Raw genomic sequence first — 26,128 nt, 5'->3', positions numbered from 1 at the left:
AGCAAAATTTTTTTCACGTGCGGCATTTTATAGCAGTTTTTTTCATTTATTTTGGTTAAGAGGTTTGGTTATGATTTTGTTTTAATTTTAGGCTGGTTGCGGTAGTGGTTTGAAGGTTTCTGGAAATTAATGTGAATTTTATGATAATTCGGAGGTTTTTAATGTATTTTGCTGATTTTCGGGCTACTTTTTGCTTTTTTTTGACGATTATTTTGTTTTTCTGGCTCAAATGGGTATTGAAGAAACCCCTTCTACTTGAGCAATTTTATGATAACAATTGGTTACAGTTTTGTGGGTAAGAATCATTTTTTTTTGTTGAGAAATATGACAAAAAAATGGCGAAAATTGGAACTATTTTTCTTAATTTTTTGCAGTATTTTGTTTTTTTTTTCGGTTTTTAGCTTAGTTTCTTTGCCTATTATGACTTACCTATTGTTTTGCGAGCATCTGGATACCATATTGGTTGAAGGGAATTTGTCTTTGGATTTATATGTTTTTGAAATATTAAAAAATTTTCTAACTTTCCAGTTTTTCAGTAAAAGTTGTTTTTAAGAGCTTTTTTTTCATAATTTTAGCCTAAAGTATTTTTTCAAAATTCAAATAAGTGGTTTTTGTAGGTACTAGTTGTTTTGATGAAGTTATTTTGGCAGAGATAGTTTGTTCGGGATCTCAATTTATAACAAAATTTGGTCAGATTTTTTATCATATTTGAACAGATTTGATTTTATTGTTTTTACTTTTTTGTTTCTTGACTTTGTTCCAAGATAATCATAAATTAGCACGTTTTGTTTGATGAGTAGTTGGGCGGCGTTTAAATGGATTTTCACTTCGAATCGTTTCCGGAATTCTTCTGTCTATGTTTTTTTTAAGATCTGTTCACACATTTTCATGATTTTTGAAGTCAAATTGGAGTGGTGATTTTGGTCACGCCGAAACAGGAAATGGAGCGAAAAAACGAGTGGTTTTGCGGCGTGAATTTTTTTTCGCTCGAATTTTAAAATAGAGTGAAAAAACGGTGTTTGAACAAAAATTCGGTTTCTCGGTAGTGGTTTTTTGTTCACATGCGGCAATTTCACTCTGATTTTTACTGTTTTTTCGATTTTTTGGATCGGATTTTTTTCTAAATAGTTTTTTCAATCCATTCACAGCTCACTCTGGACCTTTTTTTTTGTTAGAATCAAAATTACATATCTCACTAGTGGTTTTTTGTTCTCCCTAGCAGCATTTTAATATTTTTCACTTGCGTTATTTTGACATTGATTTTCTAATTTTTTAAAAAAATTTTCCATCTGATTTGTTTAAAAATGGTTTTCCCAATTCACTCATTGTCCGTTCTAGGTCTAGTATTTTAGTTTAGTAAAAAAAATTCCTTGAATTGTTCGTCAGGACTTGTCCTGCTATGTTTTTTTTTTACTTCGTCGAACAAAAAATGTTTCGCTTTACCTCATTTTGCCGCTTTTTCAACATTTTGCGTGATATCTTTTTCTAGACTTCTCTTTTCCTAGACTTCTCTAGGCTAGTTTCTCTCTTCTCTCATTCTGCTAAAAGTGATTTTGAACATCAGTTGCTGAGCAAAGCAATTCAAAATGAACAGAGTCAGTATACAAAATTGAAGTCAGAGGTAGAAACGGGATAAACCCATAAAGCCCATTTTTAGATGCCCGCTATTTGAACGTCGTTCCTATAAGTCTTAGTTACCATCTCTAATGCTTATTGGTTTTGATAGTAGCCCCTGTAGCCTCTCTCTAAGAAACAGAAGTACGTTATGTTCAACTACGAAATGCCATCAAAATAAATCGGACTTAAATGTTTTTGTACAAAAATCTTTTTTTTTTTCAATATCTTCTATTCTTTCAATCCCAATCATGCTTATTGGAATCAACGGCGGCTATTTTCCGGCAATCTGCCGGGTATGTTTTTAGTTCTGCTGGTGCAATCGACTTTTTTTCTGATTCTTTTTTGCTGACCATTTGACTTTGCTTCTCGAAGTACAGCCATTGATTGTAGTTTAGTAGTTAAGGTGGTAGTCTAGCATCCTGGTGGTCCTGGGTACGAATCCCTGTGGGGAATTTTTTTGCACCCATTGAACATTTCGTTGCCCTATAATTTAAATTGCCGCGCCTGTCGTTCAATGTTTTTAATTGCTCTTGAACGAAGTTCATAGCAAATATTGTAAACGTGTGTCTTTTTTTATGCAAAATTTTTGCTTGACGGTTTTGAATTTTCGAGTGACTTCTACGCGCTTGACTTTTTGCGTTTCGCGTGATCTAAAATCATCTCTCAATCACAATTTCAAGCAGCTGAACTCAATTGGCGGCAATTTAATACTTAAAGTCAAATGAAAAGTGCACCGAAACTGGTGCCATTTTTTACTTTAAATCTTAATAGAGCTTTAATAATGTGGTTATTTGAAGCCCACTATTGAACTTCTTAGTCCCATTTAAGTTCCCCCCCCCCCCCCCCCCCCCCGACTGAAGCAGGCTGTAATTGATTAGAGCTCCCACAAGTCGTTCGAGAGCAATTCTTCCGACGTTTAGTCGGTTATATTTCTCATTGTTTTTTTTTCAAACTACATATCTACGGAGCAGATTCATATATTTTATGGCAATCTAACTATATTTTTATTTTTGACCGTTTTGACACTTGGTCAATTGTTTGGGATGGAACAGTTCGGCAAAGGCGGTTCGTCTTGTCTAGTTATCGAATTATCGAGAGCGCAGGGATAACTTTAATTTGAAAACGCACTGATTCCCGAGCCTTTTTGTAGCATTAAGTTATTAGAATTTTTAGTACTAAGCCTAATTGACCTGAATTAAGAAGATGAGTACAAGAGATTGATTTACCTTATTTAAAAAATTTCATTGTCAATTGACCAAGTTTCAAAATTGGATGTCCAAAATGTTGTATTTTTTGTTGATTTCAGGGTCTAGCGGAAAACAAGTGAGTTGTCCTGTTGCAACATGTAGTCAGCTGCTCTCAAGAATGGATTTAGTGAACAATATTGACTCTGTTGAATACTTTGACCATATCAGGAAGCAACGCACTACTATTGAGTGTGCAACTCCAAACTGCAGTGGATCGACTATCACAAACATGCCTGATATCGGAAGTTTCAAGTGTCATATATGTGGCACGACAACTTGTTTTGCATGTAGACAACGACACTTTGGAGTTAGATGTGCTCTCATGCCGGTTAGTTAACAGCCGGGACACGAGTCTGACTTGTTAGTTAATTTCGCATTATACTCGAGGTATGCTCGAGAAAGGCTACAACTTGGTCACCAATGTTCCTAAATTAACCATGATCATCTACTTTGGCAAAAGCTTAACCAAAACTTATGTACTTATGCACAAAAGAAAGAACGATTAAGATTGTTGATCCTATCGATTAAGTTCATCTTACTGCAAAAGGCATACAGGGTTACGAGTCGACTTTAATTAAAACTATCAGCATTGCTGATTGGGAGGAATATCTTTGAAGACAAGGAGCACTTATTACATGTACTTTTTTAATTCCTCTCATACGAAGTTTTTAGCAATTATATTAGTCCTGTTGGTCTTTTTGAATGCAATTTTTCGCTTGAACGATTTTTCGTCTGACCCATCTGACTTTTCTTCCTCAAAAACGGGATAAACAGGTAGCGCCCAGCGGGCATTTAGTTCTATTAGAGCCTTTCAGCTCACTAGTCTTCAAGTATGCGATTCACAGAAACTGTTCTGGAGACTTAATACTTATGGTGTGAAGGGCGTTTCTTATAAGTTGACCCCCCCCCCCCCTAATCCGCACCTCTGCACATCGTTCAGGCCGTAAGGAAAGGGCCTCCTCCCATCGTTGCCACCCCCCCCCCCCCGCCCCAATCCCCCCGCGCTCGCTGCACTCACCTCACTCGCCTTCAACGAAGCTAAAGCTAGCCTCACTAAACTGTCGCTAGCTACTGACGAAGCCAAACGCTCGCTGGTCGTTTGAGAGCAACTGGTCCCGACTCCAGTCGGTTATGTTTATTCGTAGGGTGGTTGCTAGAGGGTTTTTAATGGCCACAAAGCGATAGCTGTGGTTATTATTAGCCTTCTCTTGGTCCTTTTTTATTTCTCCCTCAGGACTTTCGTTACGACCATATGACGTCACAATTTCTTCAAATCTGCTTTTTGCTCATTCATTCATGCATTTTAAACTTGCTTGCGTGCGTGACGTCATTATTCTCTCAGTTGATCGAGTTTTTTTACAATTTAAAGCACTGTATGGGGGCGCTGTCTTGTTTTAAGATCTGTTCACACATTTTGATGATTTTTGAAGTCAAATTGGAGTAGTAATTTTGGTCACACCGAAACAGGAAATGGAGCAAAACAGAGAATGGTTTTGCGGCCTGAAAGTTTTTTCTCTCTAGTTTTAAATTAGAGTGAGAAAACGGTGTTTGAACAAAAATTCGCTTTCTCGCTAGTGGTTTTTTGTCCACATGCGGCAATTTCACTTTGATTTTACTGTTTTTCCAATTTCTTGGATCGGATTTTTTTCTAAATGGTTTTCCCAATCCATTCGTAGTTCATTCTAGGACTAGTTAATTATTTGAACCAAATCGTCATTTCTCCTTAGTGCTTTTTTGTTCGCATGTGGCTTTTTTACATTGATTTTCTGTTTTTTTCTTATTTTTCTATCTGATTTTTTGGAAATGGTTTTCCCAATTCACTCATAGTCCGTTCTAGGTCTAGTTTTTATTTAGGCAGTGAAAATTTTTTAATTTGTTTGTCAGGACTTGTCCTGCTATGTTTTTTGTTTCGTAGTCTGACGCTCTTTTTCGTTTTACATTTGTTGACAAAAAGTTGAAAAAGTGAAATTTTCATAATGACATCTTCCTCTCACTAACGGCGTTTGCGAGTGGTTTTGCGGTGTGAATTTTTCACTCTAATTTTAAAGTAGAGAAAAAACGGTGTTTGAACAAAAAATTGCTTTCTCTCTGATTTTTGCTGTTTTTTTTTCATTTTCCATTCATGTTCCATTCTAGGTCCAGTTGTTTGTTTAGTCATTAAAAATTCTTTTAATTGTAGGTCGGGACTTGTCTTGCTATGTGTTTTCATTCGCATGATTATGTTTTTGGTCTCACGTGACTTACCTCACTCTCAAGTGATTTCCTCACTTTCAAATTGACTTTTCTTTTACTTTAATGAGATAAGATTAAGTGAGTGTGTTTCACTCTAATTGAAGGTTATTTGAGTGCAGCTTATAGAAGCAGCATTAGGTTAAACAGATTCTTAATCAAAGTGTCTGTTTTTTGGTTTGTTTCTTTAACTATCTTTTTAAGATTGCAGATCTACGAATGTGGCTTTTTTCTGGCAGCCATGTTGTTACCCCAGTCATTCAAATCTTTTACAATTTCTTTAAAATGTAGTGCAATTAGTTTAATTTTCGTTTCCTTCAAAATGCATTTGAGGTTTTGGATCAAACTTTTTAACCTCAGTAATTCTGGCCATTCGTTTTTGATCGTGTTTGAGCTAGATCGACTAAACTAAAAATCCAAATTTTATTAGTGGTTTAACGTTATTAGTATAATATTTGAAAAGGTGCTTCCGGGGCGTAACCTGTTACATTTTAAGCAACAGACCACAATAATGATTTCCCAAATAATTAACGCTGTTAGAATTCCCTCGTCAATATGATATCTCAAATATTTAACGCTAATTGATTGCTCTATTTTACAATGAACTTTGAAAATGAAACTCATAGTTTTTTTTACTACTATTGGTTTTCAATTTGTTACGCTCATCGCAGGCAAAAGAAAACATGTTTTGCAAAGAGCTGATTTCTAAACAATTTGATTTTGCTATAGGAAAAGTTTTGTCAGCGAAAATAGCAAGTTGCGACTCATCAACGCAATTGATTTCGTTAGTATAGCAGTTTAAAATGGTGACGATTAACGGAGCCCTCTGTATTTGATGCTGGGCCCCTGATAATATAACACTCAAAATATTTCTGAGTATGCGATGTCCATCAGTTTCAAAGGCTTTACGCAAACCAGAAAATGCTTTCAATAAAAATTTCCTTTCGCGTGATTTCAATTAAGCTTTGGCAGCAGTAGTTGAATGCTTGGATCAAAAACCGATTTGATTTTGTTTGATTCCTGTATCTTTTTTTTCAAAAATTTCCATAAAGATAGAATTAAAGATGTTAGTCTAGCAGGTTGAAAGGATCAAGAAACAGCGCATTTTAGAACTTTTGTTCAAAAGATTGCTTATGTAGTTCGCAATTGTTATTGGTTCACAAGTTTTAAGAAATTTTTTTACTCGGCAGACCATGAACTTCAATTTTTGTTCTTCAATTATGCATTATTGCCGAAGTTCAGTTTTTGTTGTGCCAGAGATAATCATAAATTTTCGGAACTGAGCCTTCTGAGCTGCCTTCTAAGTTCAAAAAATAGCTGGGTTCAATATTAAAGAAAAATTTATTCATCATTGGATCCCTTGTTTTGTTCTGATCCATTGTTCGCTCCAACATTTTTTTTGTTCTAACTTAAAGGTTCTGAAAAGATCTTCAATTTTTTATTTTTTGCTGACGTTTTTGTTAAGATACTGATGTATCATATAGTCTAGCTATTGTAAGCCTTCGTGTTTTATCATTTTTCATTTTTGCGCCCTAGATTGGGTTTGTTTTCGAAGTTTTTAGGTACCGTTTACTTGCCTTGCATATGCAAAACAAGACAATCTGTATTGATTTTTGGTATGATTTTTCTCGTCCCATCTCTAAATCAATATCATTTGAAGACAACACCTAGTCAGAAAACACCTAGTCAGGAAACTATTCAGAAAACACCTATTCAGGAAACTATTCAGGTCGTTGCATTTTCTCAAAGGTTTTTTGAACTGTTTCTTGGGATTAGTACCGCTTTTTCATGTTTACTAAAATGGAGTAATGTTAGATTGCAACAATGGACTTATTAAAGCTTGGGCTAAAAGTTTTATTTTTATCAATTTTAGTTTACCATTTTTTCTTTTAGAGCTATGGCAATTGGTATTTCATTGAGTGTTATTAGAGGCAAAAGAAGCAATATTCGTCAAAGTGATGCTTTAGAAGCAAAACTCGTCAAAGGATACTTTAGTGCCTTTTGGTAAGATTTGATGGCATTAAGTTTATCGTTTAGCCTTGAACTTGAAGAAATTCGCTTGTTGTAGCTGAACACGGAGTACAAATATTAGTAGTTTTTTAAATGGAAGTCTTTGGTAGTCTTTGTTCATTCGTTTCGGCTTTGTGTAATCATTTAATTAGTTGAGAATAAGTCGCGCATTGCAGTTTTTTTCGATTGTTTTCCTGGGTGCAATGAAATATTAAAAACACACGATAGTTTTAGATCAAGAGATTTAAAAAAGAAGTATAGGAATGTTGGCTCATAAAACTGTTTTGCCTCTAGAATGCTTGCACCAACTCAATGGAAGGTATAAAATTGATGATGGATGTCCAAAGAGAGATATACACGAGCGGTTGTCACCTTGATGTCATTGTCACTTGCAAAACGGGCAGATGCGGTGGCTGGTGCTTAACAGCTCAAACGGATATGGGCTGTTTCGAGTGCCCAATTTGCGGCAGGATCACATGCGTGGGTTGCGATAAACAGCACTACCCGTTCAGTTGTGTTGATGTTGACAAGGTAAGACTCCATGAACGAAAATTGAGACTTGTAGTTGTTGGTTTGAACGCAACATCCATCCTGAAAAACGTGCATTGATTCAAATTTTCCATGACCATCTCCCCCCCATTTTGAAATTAAACAGCTGTTATGATGAACAGAGGTGCAAGGAAGGATAAATATTGATAAGTATTGCATCAATTTTAATTGATTAATTATAGCTGCGAAGCTGTAAGCTGAGCGTAGCTATATTGCGGTGCTCTTGGTTTTTTACAATTCAAAGAATTTGAATTGTATTGGGGTGCTGTCTTTTTACGACTCGAAGAGGAGTATTGGAGAAGTCCTTTTTTTTAATTAATATTATTGGAGTGATTTTTGAAGCGGGAAATGAAATGCGTGAAAAAATTTGGAGTGATTTTGGTGCTGAACAAAAGTGAAGAGCGGAGCGAAAAGAGAGTGGTTTTTGTTCATACCGCTGTTTTTGAGAGAGCGAGAAATTGATGTGTGAAAAAATTTTCTCTGAGCGAGCGAAATTTTTTTGTTCACGTGCGGCTTTTAAAAGCAGTTTTTTTGCAATTTTTCTTGTTTATGAGGTTTGATTATGATATTGTATTGGATTTGGGCTCGTTCTGATAGGAATTGAAAGCTTCAAGTTGTTAATTTGAGTTTTATGCAAATTTGGATGTTTTTGATCAGTATTGCTGATTTTTCGACGAAATTTAATGTATTTTGGCCTTTTGTTTTGTTTTACTGCTTTAAGTGCAATTTGCATAGAAGCTCGTTACTCAAGGATCATCGGGGATAAAAATTGATTAAAATTTTGTTGTTATAAAACATTTTTTCTGAAGATAAATGGCAGAAAAATTAGGAATTTTGTAATCACTTTTTTTTGGCTTTTTTCGTTTTTTTTTTCAATGGCAGACAATTTTTTTTAGCTTGCTTTGACTTGCTCATTTTTTCGCGAGCATTTCAATGCTGTATTTGCTCAAAGTAACTTTATTTGGCTTTATTTTTTCTTGTAAAATTTAAAAAAACACCTTACTTTTTCTCGTTTTTTATTTGTTCAATTTGGTTTTAAATGTCGTTTCTGTTCTTCCTCAACCTTTGATAGCTTTTGGGGAGCTTTCTAGTGGAAGTCAGTTGTTGTAGCTCTTTTGGATGTCTCTCATTTTGATTGATATTAGTTTAGAGTTGTTTTTGTTAAAGAAAATCGAGTAAATCATAGCAAATTTTGGCCACTTTTTGTCTTTTTTCTAAGTTTATCGCCAATTTCTTCCAATTTAATGTTTTCTGTTGGTAACTTTTTCTCAAAAAAGAGCCTTTTTGTAGGTGTCGATACTATGAATTTGCACTTGAAGGCTTAGTAGGGCAGTTTTCATTTAAACAAATTATACAAATCTCTAATTCGTTAAAGAGTTTTTCTTAGTCTTTTTTTTAGTTTGTTGTTTAACGTTTCTCTGCAATTACTAGGTGGGCGATTGATCTAGCCAAATATATAATTAATTGATTTCTATGAGTTATGGATGGGAAGCTGCATATTATCTTTTTTAAGAGAATTTTGTTTGGATTTTTAGAGAATATTTTTTGATTTGGTCCTTTGTCAAGTTTCAAGTTCTCCAGTCTTTTCTTTGTGAATTACTTACACTGTCTGTCTGTTGATAATATGCTGTTGATGCATCTGATTAGTGAGAATAGTCAGACTTCTACTTTGAGTCGTTTCCGGAATTCTTCCGGCTATGTTTTTTTTTAAGATCTGTTCACACATTTTCATGATTTTTGAAGTCAAATTGGAGTAGTGATTTTGGTCACGCCGAAACAGGAAGTAGAGCGAAAAAGGAAGTGGTTTTGCGACGTAAATGTTTTCGCTCTAAATTTAAAGTGGAGTGAGAAAACGGTGTTTGAACAAAAATTCGCTTTCTCGCTAGTGGTTTTTTGTTCACATGCGGCAATTTCACTTTGATTTTTACTGTTTTTTCAATTTTTTGGATAGGATTTTTTCCTAAACGGTTTTCCCAATCCATTCATAGTTTTCTGTTTAGTCAATGAAAATTCTTTGAATTGTACGTCAGGACTTGTCCTCCTAAGTTTTTTTGTTTCGTCGTCTGACGCTTTTTTTTCGTTTTACGTTTGTTCACACAGCAAAGCTGAAAAAGTCAAAATTTCTGAATGACTTCTTCCTCTCACTTACGGCATTTGCCTGCGTGACGTCATTTCTCACTCGCTTTAGCAAAAGTTTTTAGGTTATTTGCGTGATTAGATTTTGATCATACGTGACTTGACTCACTCAATAAAATGACTTTTGGACTTTAAAACTTAAGTTTAATTTGAATTTGTTTAAGGTCAAAGGAACTCCTATGTGCAGTAAAAGTCCCTATTAAAAGGCTTCTGTGGAATGAATTTTAACAAGCTTTACTAATTTATCGCTGAATGTTTTTAGCCTAGTTTTTTGAGCGGCGTCGATTTTTTTTTCAATTTAGATCTGTATCTGTTTCTATCTCTATTATATGGCACGCAGGTCTATTCTTTCGCAGCTATTCCGGCAATCTGCCGGCTATGTTTGTTCATGCACCAACCCCGTTTTCAAATTGAAACAGCTGTGAGAACATACTCAGAATAAAGAATTAAATTTAATGGTTTTCATTGTTTGCCGGGTTTTACTATACTCACGGTGTTTTTTGTATTATTTTTCTTAATGACAGCTTGCCAATTTTCAGCTTTTTCCTGCTCCATCAATTACTCGAGAAGAATGGAAGAGATTGCTAATTGAAAGTTTGTCTGTGTCTTTCAAAGTTAGCTCAGAAGTTGAGTCATTGGTTCAATTGTTCATCGAGTTAACTGACGAAATTCACAAGTCAGAGAGCGATCGGCACATACAAGATCTACGACAGCAGCGACAAGTTGTCAGGTCTGTTTGTTTCCCAGAGATTCTCAAAATTTTATCACGTAGTGTGATAATGTGAAGCGGATGTAATGATTATTGAAAACTTTTTCCGTTTAATATCTGATAAAAATTTTGATCATTTTAAATCAGATTATCTGACCGTGACAACACTATCGCATGCTTATACACTAATAATTACTGGATGAGTACTCGACTAAGAGTTGTGGCTTGTAGCAATTAAAAAATGCCAATTATTAAATGTTGATAAGTTTGTAAATTTTAATTTTGTGCTTTTAATTGTATGATTATGGAAACACTCAACTGAAATGTAACTTATGATACCCGTGTCATCTCCCCAGTCAGTTTTTATTGGGCTCTTATTATTTATAGCCGCACAGCGATAGCTGGGGCTATTATTGGCCCTCTCTTGGTTTTTTTACAATTCAAAGAATTTGAATTGTATTGGGGCGCTGTCTTTTTACGACTCGAAGAGGAGTATTGGAGAAGTCCTTTTTTTAATCAATTTTATTGGAGTGATTTTTGAAGCGGGAAATGAAACGCGTGAAAAAATTTGGAGTGATTTTGGTGCTGAACAAAAGTGAAGAGCGGAGCAAAAAGAGAGTGGTTTTTGTTCATACCGCTGTTTTTGAGAGAGCGAGAAATTGATGTGCGAAAAAATTTTCTCTAAGCGAGCGAAACTTTTTTGTTCACGTGCGGCTTTTAAAAGCAGTTTTTTGCAACTTTTGATGGTTATGAGGTTTGATTATGATATTGTATTAGTTTTAGGCTTGTTTCGATAGGAATTGAAGGTTTCAAGTAGTTAATTTGAGTTTAACGCTAATTTGGAGGTTTTTGATCAGTTTTGCTGATTTTTAGACGAAATTTAATGAAATTTTTGCCTCTTTTTTGTTAATAGCCGCCCTCATCTTCTCAGCCGGCTATTATAGCGCTCCTATTTTTTTTTTTTTTTTACTTCGTCGAATAAAAAAATGTTTCGCTTTACCTCATTTTGCCGCCTTTTCAACATTTTGCGTGAAATCTTTTTGACTTCTCTAGGCTAGTTTCTCTCTTCTCTCATTCTGCTAAAAGTGATTTTGAACATCAGTTGCTCAGCAAAGCAATTCAAAATGAACAGAGATAGTACAAAATGGATGTCAGAAATAGAAACGGGATAAACCCATAAAGCCCAATTTTAGATGCCCGCTCTTTGAACGTCGTTCCTATAAGTCTTATTTACCATCTCTAATGCTTATTGTTATTGATAGTAGCCCCTGTAGCCTCTCTCTAAGAAACAGAAGTATGTTCAACTACGAAATGCCATCAAAATAAATCGGACTTAAAAAATGTTTTTGTACAAAAATCTTTTTTTTTTTCAATATTTTCTGTTATTTCAATCCCAATCATGCTTATTGGAATCAACGGCGGCTATTTTCCGGCAATCTGCCGGGTATGTTTTTAATGCTTAAAGATGGATTTGAATAGAAGCTTGTTACCTAAAGAATATTCAGATACCATTTGGCTGAAGTCTTCTTGGTATATATCATTTTTTTCTTAGGAAATTTGACTGAAAAATTGCGAAATTTTAAACAATTTTTCTTATTTTTTTGCTATTTTTCTTTTTCTTTTAAATCTTAGAAAAGTTTTTTAGCCTATTATGACTTGCCCATTGTTTTTTAAACTCTTCATTGCTCTAATTGCAAAGGAACGTTATTCGACTTTATGTTTCCTTGTACTATTTAAAAAATGTCTTACGTTTTTCTAGTCTTTTTTTTTCAATTTGTTTTAACTTTTTGAATGCCGTTTCTGTTCTTTTTCAAATTTTTTATGGCTTTTGTAGAGGCTTAGGGTTCACAATAGTTGTTGTAGTTGTTTAGTCATAGGTATGGGCAATTTTCTCCGAGTCGTTTCCGGAATTCTTCCGGCTATGTTTTTTTAAGAGCTGTTCACACGTTTTCATGATTTTTGAAGTCCAATTGGAGCAGTGATTTTGGTCACGCCGCAACAGGAAGTGGAGCGCAGAAAAGCGAGTGGTTTTGCGGCGTGAATTTTTTTCGCTCTAATTTTAAAGTAGAGTGAGAAAACAGTGTTTGAACAAAAATTCGCTTTCTCGCTAGTGGTTTTTTGATTACATGCGGCAATTTCAATTTGATTTTTACAGTTTTTTGATTTTTTGTATCGGATTTTTTTCTAAATGGTTTTCCCAATCCATTCATAGTCCGTTCTTGTTCTAGATTTTTGTTAAGTCAATGAAAATTCTTTGAATTGTACGTCAGGACTTGTCCTGCTATGTTTTTTATTTCGTCGTCAAGATTTTTGTTACGACCATATGACGTCACAGCCACTTTTTGTTCATTCGTTCATGCAATTTCAGCTGAATTGCGTGCCTGACGTTATTTTTCACTCTGATTGTAGCTAGTTTTTTGTTCATTCGAGTTATTAAATTTTTGGTCACGCGTGACTTACCTCACTCTCAAAAATGACTTCCTCACTTTGAAATTGACTTTTTTTAAGTTAATTGAAATAGATAAGGTCAAGTGATTGTATGTCACTTTAATTGAAGGTTATTTAAAAGCAGCTAATAGAAGCAGCAATAAGTTATGCAGATTCATAATCAAAATATAACATCTTACCATTTAAGGAAAAATTTATTTTTGTCTTTCTTTTACTATCTCTTTGAGATTGCAGATCTACGAAGCTATTGCGGCTATTTTCTGGCGATCTGTCAGCTATGTTTTTTTTAAAAAACAAACACGCTGTCATCGTCTTAGTCCCTATTGTATTTTTCACTTCGTCAAACAAAAATTTGTTTCATTTGATTGTTTGATATATTTTCGACTTCTATACGATAGTTTTATTCTTTGCTTTTTCTGATCAAAGTGCTTTTAAATAGCAGTTAATAAGCAAATGAATCTGATATGAACTCAGTCAGCATCGAAGAATGAAATCAAAAATGGAAACGGGATATACCTATGGAGCCGTTTTATATGCCATTAATTTGAACTTACCAGGTCTAATGTTTATTATAGCTGCGAAGCTGTAGGCTGAGCGGAGCTGTTTTGCGTGATTAGTTTTTGATCATAAGTGACTTACCTCACTCAATAAAATGACTTTTGCACTTACAAGTTTAAGTTTATTTTGAATTAGTTTAAGGTCAAAGGAACTCATATGTGTACTAAAGGTCCCTAATGAAAAGACTTCTGCGCAATGAATTTTAACAAGCTTTATTATTTTATCGCTGATTTTGTAAATAGTTTTTGGAGCGGCTTCGATAACTTTTTCAACTTATATCTGTATCTGTTTCTATCTATATCATACGGTACGCAAGTATATTCTTTCGCAGCTATTCCGGCAATCTGCCGGCTATGTTTGGTATCGATATTAATCCCTGTAGCCTCTCATAAAGAATGAGGATTATGCCTACATATGAAATCCAATCGTAATAGCACGAACATTTGAGATTTTTGTTAAACAAGCTTTTTTCTGTTTTTGTGGCACTCCAAGTCGGGAATCATGGTAATCAATGAAGGATATTTTCCGTTATTTTGGCTTGTATGTCTACTGCGTCAACCAAAAATTTGTATTTCGTTGCTGAATTATGTTATGATTTTTTTAACCTCTTGGCTAGTTTGCTCATCCTGATCAATCTGCATTTCAGCAGCAGATGGTCGACAAAGAAACTTGAAATGACACAAATTCCAAAATAGGAACAGTATTAACTCATAGAGCCATGCCTGTTATTGAAACTTAGTTTTATTTAATCTAAGTTACCAGGTCTTTAGCTTATCGGAATTGGCATTAAACCCTCGATCCTCTCTCTATTGTCCGGTAATTTGCCTGGTATATACTTCTATAGCACGTGGCTAGTGTTTAACAAAGTCGTCAAATTTTTCAATGGTTTCCTTTGTCGCAACCAGCAACGAAAGAGGAAGGGGAGTGAGGAAAGCAAGTGGTTTTTCGGCGTGAAACTTGTTTGATCTAGTTTTAAAGTAGAGAACGAAAACGGTGTTTGAACAAAAAGTGGCTTTATCGTTAGCGGTTTTATGTTCACATGCGGCATTTTGACATTTACTTTTACTGTTTTTTTCAATTTTTCGGATCTGCTTTTTTTTCTAAACGGTATTTAATCGATCCGTAGTGCCTTCTGGGTCTAGTTTTTTGTTTGGTCAATTGATATCTTTTGAATCGTATGTGAGGACTTTTCCTGCTATGTTTTTTTATTTCGTCGTCAAGATTTTTGTTAGACAATATGATGTCACAATCTGCTTTTTGTTGATTCGTTCATGCAGTTTCAATGCAATTGTTATTTTGCACTTTTAGTGGAGCGAGTTTTTGTGTTCATTCGCGTGATAAAGTTTTTGGTCACACGTGACTATCTAATTCTCAAAAATAACTTCCTCACATTGACTTTTCCTTACTTTTATTGAAAGAGATAAGGTCAAGTTAGTGTTTCACTCTAATTGAAGATTATCTAAGTGCAGTTAGTAGAAGCAGCGGTAAGTTAAACAGATTCTTAATTTAAAAAGATATAACAACTCAGCATTTAATAAAAGGAAATTTCTCATTTAGTCTGTTTCTTTTACTATCTTTTGAGACTGCAGATCTACGAAGCTATTGCGTCTATTTTCTGGTAATCTGCCAGTTGTGTTTATCTGATGGCCATTTTATGTTCAGGTACAATTTATTGGATATGACAGGGGCTGATCCGAATCTATTTTTGTGGTACGATACAAATACAAATGTGTTCAGTATGGTCAAGGGGTCTCCAAGAATCGTAACTACTAAGATTGACATGGGCGAACAGTTATACACATCGTTGGACCAAAACACGGAGGAGAACATGAAGCAAACGTATCTACAATTATTTCAGTTTCTTCAGGATGATTCTCTCACTTCTTCATCAGGGTTTAGACGACTAAGCTTAATAGCTACAGATAGAGGTAGTAACGTGGATATTGTAGGTGAGCAATACTTCGGTATTCGTTCTCTTCTATTTTAGGTTTGAACTTAGTTTTGTGCCAGTATAATATTTCTGGGTCTTTCAAATTATGCCCCTCTCCAGCTTAGTGGACATTGCATTGCACCCAATTACCGTAAGTATACCATGATTGGGGGCTCTATTTTTGTATGAGGTGAGTAACAATGTTGGGACCAGTTATTCGGGTCTGGTTTGCCCTTTTTTTCGATTTTCGTAGCTTTGTGATCTAATCTGAAAAGCGAAAGGTGTGTCAGAGCTCTTTTTAATTGTATTATTTTTGAGACCTGAGCTAGTTTCTAAACTCACATGGAAAATAGGGCAATTGAAGTTTCACTTTTCAATTTAAATTTTCTAAATTAATAATTTTCAGAAGGATCATTGGGGTCCCCTCAGCCTTTCCATCGATTTAACATTCAACAATTTTTTGATGGGGATATTTTTTGATCGTGATATTTAATTGGTCTTGAACGAAGTTCATAGCAATTATTGTAAACGTGTGTCTTTTTTATGCAAAGGTTTCTCTTGACAATTTTGACTTTTCGAGTGACTTTTACGCCCATGACTTTTTGCGTTTCGCGTGAAATCACAATTTCAAGCAGCTGAATGCAATTGGCGGCAGTTTAATACTTAAAGTCAAATGAAAAGTGCGCCGAAACGGGTGCCATTTTTTACTTTAAATCTTTATAGTGGTATATGTTAACCTCTAATGTGGTTTATTGAAGCCCGCTATTGAACTTTTTAGTCCCATTTTGGCTCCCCCTCCCTCCCTCCTCGCCCCCGAACTGAAGCAGGCTGCAATTGATTAGAGCTCCCACTAGTCGTTCGAGAGCAATTCTTTCGACGCTTAGTCGGTTATGTTTTTATGAATCTGCTATGCTTTTGGGCAACTATTACCAAACGGATTAAACGCGTCGTTCTCATCAAAGAAAGTATCACACTGAAGCATGAACCATATAACCAATTTCAAACGTTTAAATTTAAGTTATTTTTGGTAAGACAAAATGTCATACTTGCTCTCAAAATGTTTCAATTAGTTTGGTCTTCTTGGCCTTTGAATGCAAATTATAGCCTTATCGACGATTAAGCTCAAGGAAATTAGGTTTTCTAGCCGCGTTATTGAAGTTTTCTAGCTGCAGTTAGCTCAAAGTGCATAGATCACTCAAGCTATGGATAAATGCCTGAAGAGGCAGAAACTTGAACCAATTTTGAACCTATTATTGCCTGTTGGTCTTCTATGCAAAATTTTTGCTTGGCCGATCTGACTTTTCGAGTGACTTTTGCGCGCTTGTCTTTTTAGAGCTGCGAAGCTGTAAGCTGAGCGTAGCTATATTGCGGTGCTCTTGGTTTTTTTTACAATTCAAAGAATTTGAATTGTATTGTGGCGCTCTGTGTTTTTTAAGATGTGTTCACATTTTTTTCAATGACTTTGATCTTTCAAAACGAGATAAACAGGTAAAGCCCAGCAGGCATAAAGTTTCATTAGAGGCCCAAAGTGAGCTTCAGTAGTCCTTCAAGTGCTTAGAGTGGTGCAGCTGCTGGGATGGCCTTAATTAAAGGTTAAAAGATCATTTTTAGGAGTTTTTGGGCTCAAAATGGTGCAATTTTTCATGTTTTTTGTGATTTTTTTGAGTTTTTTGTTTGTCTTACGTTGAAGTTTTTGAAAAATGATGGAGGCCTTTTGCGAGACAAAATAACTTGTTATGACCATTTTACGAGCTATATGTTTTGGTACTACAAATACAAACATGCAAAATGAGGCTAATTTTTTGCATTTTTTCAAGTTTTTGGAAAATTTTCGTCATTTTTAGAGTTTTTCTAGCTTCAGGGGCCAGCAAATATTCTTTGTGGTTTGAAAATAGAGCACTGCATGGTTTCTAGTAATGGATTGGTTTTCAACATTTTAATGTTTCGATTTTGGGCATTTTTTATATAAAATTTGCAATTTTTTTAAGGTTTCCTTACGTTTTTGTCAGTTTTTGATATTTGTCCATTATCAAGTTCCAGAAAACTTATTCCACGCTCTGATAGAAAAATACTGCATGGTTGTTTGTTTCAATGAATTTGTTAGCAACACTTTAGCTTTTCGAATTTTAGAAATTTTTTGATAAACTTTGCAGCTTTTTTCAAGTTTCTTCAAAACATTTGTCTTATATTCAGTTTTTCTTGCCTCGGTAGCCATCTAACCTCATCCAGGGTTAATAGAACGAATTTCTATTTTTTGTAAACTAAGATTTTTTCCAAAAATTATTGCATATCGATCTTTGAGCCAATGAATTTTTTAATGCTTGGAATTGGGTTAATGGACAGCCTCTAGTGACACAGAAATGATTCTAAAGATATTAATATCACAATTTTCAGCAAAATTTTATTAAATTTTGCAATTGATTTCATTTTTATATTTTTCGGTCATTTTTGAGTCAATCGATCTTCAAGAGCCAATGAATTTTTTCAGGTCATGCAGATATAATACTGGACCGGTTGTTTTAGTTTCTCAATTTTTTTTAGATGATTTTGTTTGTGTTTTGGCTGGCTTTGTTCTGCTGGTCAGGTAGAGTTCTTTTAAGTTTTTCATTCAATTCTTTGAATTGTATTTCAGGACCTGTCCTGCTATGTTTTTTTTGTTTCGTCGTCTGACGCTCCGTTTTCGTTTTACATTTGTTCTAGAACATTCTGTCTCGTCACTGCTTAAATGATTTTTTTCGCGCTTGATTTCACGCTTTCTGCGTGACCTAAATTGCGGTTATTCAGAAGTTGTCTGTTGCTAAAACGAAGTTGATTGTAAGAAAAAAGATTGTATGGTCCGACAGCCGAGTGGTTAAGGCGACTGGCTGTTAATCAGGAGATCGGCCGTCGAGCCGCGGCAGTGGAAAATTTTTTGCACCCAAAACCAACATCCTTTGAATTAACCTTGTAAGTTTTATAGGCGGCGGCGATAACTTCTATCAACTCATTTCTGTATCTTTTTCCATCTGTATTTTACAGCACGCAAGTCTATTTCGCAGCTATTCCTCAATCTGCCGGCTACGTACTACGAAACCCATCAAGGACTTTTTAGTTTTTCGTCCTCAAAAAAGGGATAAACAGGCGAAGGGCATTAAGTGTGCGGAACAGCTCTCTTTGAGCCCTACGCCTCACTTGTCTCTAAGAGTGGGGTTTACTGAAACTGTTTTCCCCTGTCACCGCCCAACACTCCACCGTCCACACCCGATTTGAACCCCCTCTCGTCCAGCCTTCCCAACCCTACCCCCTTCGCTTGACCCCCTCCGCTTACTCCTATCATCCCTAAGCCCCAGTTGCCTACTACCGAAGCCAACCTATCGAGCCGGACTTTAGTTGGTTGTTTTTCATCTGGTTTTTACTGGAATTGTTTACGAAAGATTTTTTAAAGCTAATTTTTAATGTTGTTCTGAACCTAAGCCGCCGGCAGCCTCTTAATGGGTATTAATTAGGCGCTCTCCGTTTTTTATCCGCCTTATCTTTTGATCACGTTTCTCATTTTAAGTCACATTTGACTCCTGACTTAACCTTACTTACTGTTTCAACAGAATGGAATTCTGTCACTTGTTCAATCTGGTATTGTGGTGAATACGGTTAATGTCAAATGAACAAAATGAGAAGAGAAGTGATAAACCAATAAAGCCCGGTCATTCAGTCTTAGAGCATTAGGTTATGAAAGTTCATTAGAGCGACTGCTAGCTTAAATTAGTTCAAAGCAAAATAGCTTTCAGTCCAGATATGCTTTAAGTGTAGTTTTAGATTCTAACTGATATTGCACAGCAAATTAACTCTTTTCAGCACTTGGAAAAAATTCTGTCAATCTCTATTTTTTTGTGTTTCAATCCCAATGTGCGTCAACGGCGGCTGTTTTCCGGCAATTTGCCAGCTTTGTTTTGATATGTACCCGCTCTTGAATTGTGAAAAGCCAAATGGAACTATGTTTGCTTGTTTGTATCTGCTTAACACCCTCCAATTAGCTGAAAGCCTTCTTAGTCATGGCGACGCTAAAATTTGTTATTTCGTTTAGAGAGTTTGGCAGGATATCATTAATTTATGGTTAAAATTTTTCTGCCGTAGTAACTGAATTCGTAACTATTTTTCAAGTGCTCTTGAACGAAGTTTTAAGAAATAATGGATCTTTTTCGTTAATGCCTCCCCCAGCTTAGTGGGTGCATATTATTTGCTCCCCCCCCAGACGCACGTGCCTTATTTTACATAAAAATTTACTACGTAATGGCACATGCTCCTTAACTGGGGGAGCATAACGTACTGGGGGGCACAAACGGAAATGATCCAAAATAATTGTAAACGTGTTGGCCTTTGCCAAATTTTTGCCTGACATTTTTGACTTACCGAGTGACTTTTGCGCCCTTTATTTTTGGTTTTGCGTGATCTAAATCTCTCTCTTCTTCACAATTTCAAGCAGCTGTACTTAACTGGCAGCAGTTCACTCCTAAAAGTCAACTGAAAAAGGCGCCAAAATTGGTGTAATTTTTTCTTTTCAAATTTTGTTAGTGGTAATAAAAGTATATAATAACCTCTAATGACATCATTTGAAGCCCACCTTAGTGAACTTAGCCCCCCCCCCCCCCCCGACTGAAGCTAGTTGTAATAGATCGGAGCTCCCACTTTTCGTTTGAGAGCAATTCTTCCAACGCTGCCGGTTATGTTTATCCATCGTTGTTGTCTACATATTGCGTTTGTGTGCTTCACGTAAATTCATCCTTCTGAAGCCTCCAATCCAGAGAGAGATCAGACAAACGTAACTAAAGTTTACAAAAGGGATAACTAGAACCAATGTATTAAGACCAAAAGTAGACTTCAATCCCAAAATCGAGCACGTTTGCGCAAAATTGCGTAAACATTCAACACTTGATGATGTCAGTAATCTTGATTGTTTTTAGGTGCTTATCTACACGTTAATCCGGAATTGCGAGCAAATTTTGAAGTTGAGTTGGCAAAGTTAATCAGTCAGTACGGCGAAAACAGTGCAGAGGCCACACCAGTCTGGCTGTACCATGGCACTGCCGCCATAAATGTTCAGTCCATCTTCGATAACAATTTCGACTTGGATGTGAGTCGCGGAATGGTTTATGGCCGTGGAATTTATTTCGGAGAAGATCCGGAAACTGCAATTTCATATGCCCAATCTCGTGATGCTGAGATGCGGCGCAGATGTTGGGACAGATATGACAACTTACCAAATAGGGTAAAAGTTAAATGATATCGAAGTCCCATTTTGTCTTTAGAATGCTCTAATACCCTAGCTCACTTTTAGCAGAACTTAAAAATACCATCATGGGGTCTATTTTTGGGGACAAGTAAGAAAAAAGTGGACGTCGTCATCACGTTTAATAGAGAATGCATTCGTAGTGCGAGGCTACCTGTGTTCCCTACGACTCAAAATGTTTAATTGCTCTCCAACGAAGTTTGTATCGCTTAACCGATTTTTCGTCTGACGCTTTTGACTTTTCGTCCTCAAAACGGGACAAACAGGTAGCGCCCAGCGGGCATTAAGTGCTCTTAGAGCCTTTCAGCTGTTTCAGCTCAAACTGTTTTGGAGACTTATACTTATGGTGTGAAGGGTGGTTCTCAGATGTTGAAGACACCCCAACTGTTGACCCCCTCCCCCCCACTATTGCCCCCACCACGCTGTTGCCCCCCACCTCAATATTGCCCACCCCTTCTCCCTCCCTGCCCATCTGCCCCCCCCCCCCGCTGCACCCCCTCCAAAATTTTCAAGTTTTTTTTATCTTTTTGACCTTTTGAGTTTTCGAACTTTTTGATTTTTTAATCATTTGTTCCGGCAACAGGGTCCTAGGGACGTCCTCCAAGAATTGATGATAAGCTGTTGCATAGTGTCTAGGGTTAATTGATCTTTATGAGCTAGTGAAACTATTTAAAGCTTGAAATAGGGATACTGGATAGTCTCTTGAGACAATGAAATGGTTTTGAAGATTTTATTATCTTGAATTTTAGCAAGATTTTGTTTAAGTGGCGATTGTTTTCAAAATTTTTGAATATTTTTGTCGTTTTCCGAGTTTAACGATAATTAATGGCCAACGAAGTTTTTCAAGTCTTGCAGATGAGTTACATGACATATCTCCAGAGACAAAAATATAGTTTTGAACATTTTCACTGCGAAATCTGGAAGCTTTTGTTTTAAATTTTGCAGTTTTATGCAAATTTTCAAAATTAAAAATTTTTTATAAAGTTACTAACGAGGCTAAAAAACTAAAATTTGCAGAGTCGATTCAAGCTAAAGCTAGCCTCTCTAAACCGTGGCTAGCTACTGACGAAGCCGACCGCTCGCCAGTCGTTTGAGAGCAATTCGCCCGACGTTAGCCGGTTATGTTATATCAGTTTTCTAGACTTTCGAAGTTTGGCTAAGCTCACGCGTCTGGTTTAGGGAAAAGGGCAAAGAAGTCCGAAGCGTTAAGAGAAAATTTTATTAATTTTTTGATAGTTTTACAAATTCTCAATTTCTCTTTTTAAACTTTCCTTGGTTACATGCGGTTTTTGCTTCATTTAACAAAGAAAGTTTCGTAGGTACCCCCCCCCCCCAGCTGCTTGATACGTTTTTTAGTTGATCCCCGGTCATTTTTTAAAAAAAATCTGTCAGACATTCATTGACCTCGTTGAAACTCCAACAACAGAATTTGAAGTCCCTTCCGTATTAAAAGCATAGGACTGCTACTATTTCTCCCATGGCTGAAGCAGACTACAGTAGAATCAACGCTCTAATGGTTGTTCAATAGAAATTTGTCCGACATTTGTTGGTTATGATCATGTTATGACCGTGGCTAGCTACTGACGAAGCCGACCGCTCGCCAGTCGTTTGAGAGCAATTCGCCCGACGTTAGTCGGTTATGTTATATCAGTTTTCTAGACTTTCGAAGTTTGGCTAAGCTCAAGCGTCTGGCTTAGGGAAAAGGGCAAAGAAGTCCGAAGCGTTAAGAGAAAATTTTATTAATTTTTTGATAGTTTTACAAATTCTCAATTTCTCTTTTTAAACTTTCCTTGGTTACATGCTGTTTTTGCTTCATTTAACAAAGAAAGTTTCGTAGGTACCCCCCCCCCCCCAGCTGCTTGATACGTTTTTTAGTTGATCCCCGGTCATTTTTTTAAAAAATCTGTCAGACATTCATTGACCTCGTTGAAACTCCAACAACAGAATTTGAAGTCCCTTCCGTATTAATGCATCGGACTGCCACTAATTCTCCCACGGCTGAAGCAGACTACAGTAGAATCAACGCTCCATCGGTTGTTCAATAGAAATTCGTCCGACATTAGTTGGTTATGATCATGTTTTCAAAATCCATGCAAGCTCAAATTTCCGCAGCCGATCAGTTTTGGTCAAATTGGTTCATATTGGAATTTTGTTTGTTTTCAGAGATATTTCAATAAATATTGAAGTCATTTTATCAGTTGAACAATGATTACACTTGCTTTTAGTGGTGGAGAAAAGAGACTATTTCTTTAAAAAGGCATTTATTTGTAATTTATTATCAGACGAAATTTTTACCGATCATAGTTGTCCGATTTTTCCTTTTTCCATAAATTCTCAGCTTTGATGAGGTCAAATGGCACTGCCTCTTGTGATTTTGCAATGCAACAAAGGCATCTATGGAACTCTTAAGTATTGATTTCCATTTATGATTGCGGGTACTAGTACCCTCCTTTGCTTAGTTTTGGTTGATTAGTCAGCTTAAAGGCTTGATTAGTTAGTGCGATAATCTTAAAAATTTATCAATAAATTTTCATTATGTTTTAAACAAGTGAAAGCTCGGAGGTTGTTTTGCAGAGTTATTCATGTTCTTTCTGTTCCTTGTCTGTTGTTGTTACTGCTTTGTTGTAATTTTTTGGATTTTTCAGGTCAAGGAGAACTACAAGTACGTGATATTATGCAAAATTTTGAAAGGAGTCTGCAAAAGTAATTGTTATGGAGCCTCGAGGGTTACCACTGCTAATTGGGCTCGAGTGGAAGATTGCGATTGTGACAGTCACAAAATTCAGTCCAAGAAGTACTTTGTTGTAAAAAATCCAGCTAGAATTTTGCCATTGTATGAACTTATTATCAGAGTAGACAAATTTAATCAGGATGCGTGATCAATTTCTGGTAACTCCTGAAATAAAACTGTTCATCTGTGAACAACGTGTCGGTGCAGAAATTTTTGCGTGGTTAAATTCTTGTGTTGCATTGAATATTAGTGCTGGTCTCCCATAATAAGCGGCATGGTTCGCCTGAATAAGTTTCACTTGGGAAGATCCTTATGTTATCAAAATTTCCAAATTATCAATCGGTGCTTTTCGTAATTTAGAGTCTGCGTTAGCGCAGTTATATTTTATGTAGCTATTTACATCATTTTATTCATCAGGCTAGATTAGGCATTTGTTATCTTTTGTGAGATATACTTGTGATTGATTTTTGTCTTGTTTAGTATCAGGTGCTGTTTAGCTATTGTAAATGATTAATACATGAACTACACAATGATGTCCATGTAAAGATATGTATAGTATCATCATGTCGAATGTCGAATCTTTCTTGTTGACCACAAATTGAGTGAATAGTTGATACCTCGACAAAAATTTCCTCAAATTAAGATCAAAATTTACTCGTAGTTACGAAATAACGATAATAATAATAATACTTTTCAAAATATTCATAGTTATTCAAAACAGTTATCGTAATGATTATATGTAAAACAAAATACAGCAACAGTCCCGTCAAAGTGATGTACTCGATGCAATTGTCTGTGATTAGAAGGGTCCACCACTTTGACGGGTCTGTTGACCCATTTCGTTTTACATATAATCATTACTGTAATTGTTCATTGAATATTTGAAAAAATATATTACCAATATTTTGAAGATAATACTTTGGACTTTAGCCTCTTTGAAGTCGTTTTTTTGCTCAATCCTACATTTATATGAGTTTGAAAAACATCCAAAATATTGAGTTGTTCAATGTTAATTTATTGCATTATGTTTAGGGCAATTGAGGAACAATTTATTAATGTTCTATGACCAACAAACTATTTTAAAGAGGTGTTGTAGGCCTACAATGAAAGATCCACTGGGAAATTTCTGTTTTTAATGGTGCTATTTGTATAGGCAATCATACAAACATGCATAACTGATAACTGATGTAGATATATATCGCCTGGCTTGGATTAATGTACGCTTCCTTTCATGTAAAAGCGGTAAATATAACTTAATCAATTAATCAACTCCTATAATTGCAATGGAACTGTTTCCTCATCGGCATCTCCCCCTTGAAAGTAAAGTTTGTTTCAATGGAAAACAATTAAGAACTCGGGGGGGGGGGGCAGTTCCATATCAATTTCAAGCTAACCGGGGCCAAATTTCTGTAATTATAGTTTGTTTAGGTTTAGACGAACATTTTAAAGCCTTATAATGTCTATATTTTAAATTCCAATTATTTGTTATTAATTCTCTTTTGAGTTCTCGAGGCGTAATTAAATAGGACAGTTGTAAGCTGCCGATTTTAACCGCAGTAAAAAATAAATTAAATGAAGAATGCAGATAGATTAATACTATAAAACCAATTTTTAAATTCCAGTGCCGACAGGTAGTGGCACTAATCACATAATCCCTATGTTGCTCGCGGATGGCGGTCTCAATTAGTGTAAGGGCATAACTTGGCTTTTATGTATTGCACCCTAACGTCAAATTTTACAAATAGGACGAATGGTTATCGAAATTGAGGGATCAATACCGAAACTATTCCCCAAAACAGTTGAAGCACAAATTTTACAGTCTTGTCAAGATACGCATATAGAGTTCAGTTTTATCTCGTTTTTTTTCCAATTGATACTCGAAACCTATTTTTTCTACTTTAAAATTTTATTCAGCTTCAGTCTGAAAAACATTTGTTTTGAGAAAATTACACCAATGAACAATCAAAAAACCTTGTCATTTTTTTTAGAAAGTGCTGTTTTCTTCAATTTATCTTAGTTCCGTTTCAAGGACTCAAGATGGGATATTTTGTTTGAACGTTTTTAATTTTGCTGTTTTCTAGAAGAACGATCTTTTTAAAAACTATTCGCATGCTCTATTGTACAACTTTCATTTGCTGTGGTGTTCAGGGTGAAGTAATTTCTATTCAAGGTATCAAATCTAAATTTTCTCAAAAGTTTGAAATTGTTAATCCATTTTAGCTACAACAGACTCCAGTAAACTGAAAAACTTTAAAATTGAAGCGTGAGAGCAGTATAAGAAATTTAATCAATCATCTGATTAATAATCTGATCTAAGTTGAAAAAAATGCAAGATTAGCACCCATTTTTTTCCTGTATAATTTTTTTGACGTGTTCGTGATTTTCTATGACAACACTGCAAAATTCAATTAAGATGGTAGGTAACTGTTTGGAACTGCAATGGAAATGTTTCCTCAACGGCATCTCCCCCTTGAAAGTAAAGTTTGTTTCAATGGAAAACAATTAAGAACTCAAGGGGGTGCAGTTCCATATCAATTTCAAGTTAACCGGGGACAAATTTCTGTAATTATAGTTTGTTTAGGTTTAGACGAACATTTTAAAGCCTTATAATGTCTATATTTTTAATTCCAATTATTTGTTATTAATTCTCTTTTGAGTTCTCGAGGCGTAATTAAATAGGACAGTTGTAAGCTGCCGATTT

The 26,128-nt window shown here is 35.5% G+C and overlaps 1 protein-coding gene across 1 annotated transcript in view; it reads left to right on the top strand.

Annotated features, from left to right (window-relative positions):
- LOC142350336 (uncharacterized) overlaps positions 1-24,057 on the top strand; it is a 37,195-nt gene extending 13,138 nt beyond the window's left edge. The window contains exons 5-10 of the mRNA XM_075402169.1: positions 2,924-3,192; positions 7,398-7,634; positions 10,328-10,518; positions 15,166-15,452; positions 20,371-20,675; positions 23,342-24,057. Coding sequence (XP_075258284.1) covers positions 2,924-3,192; positions 7,398-7,634; positions 10,328-10,518; positions 15,166-15,452; positions 20,371-20,675; positions 23,342-23,575 — 1,523 coding nt within the window. The 3' untranslated portion in view covers positions 23,576-24,057. The remainder of the gene's footprint in view (positions 1-2,923; positions 3,193-7,397; positions 7,635-10,327; positions 10,519-15,165; positions 15,453-20,370; positions 20,676-23,341) is intronic.
- The last annotated feature ends 2,071 nt before the right edge of the window (positions 24,058-26,128 follow it).

Source organism: Convolutriloba macropyga, chromosome 12 (assembly GCF_964194025.1).
Source record: "Convolutriloba macropyga chromosome 12, txConMacr16.3, whole genome shotgun sequence".
NCBI lineage: Eukaryota > Metazoa > Xenacoelomorpha > Acoela > Convolutidae > Convolutriloba > Convolutriloba macropyga.
Note: the sequence above shows the minus strand (reverse complement) of the source record. Positions and strands in the feature narration are given on the sequence as shown.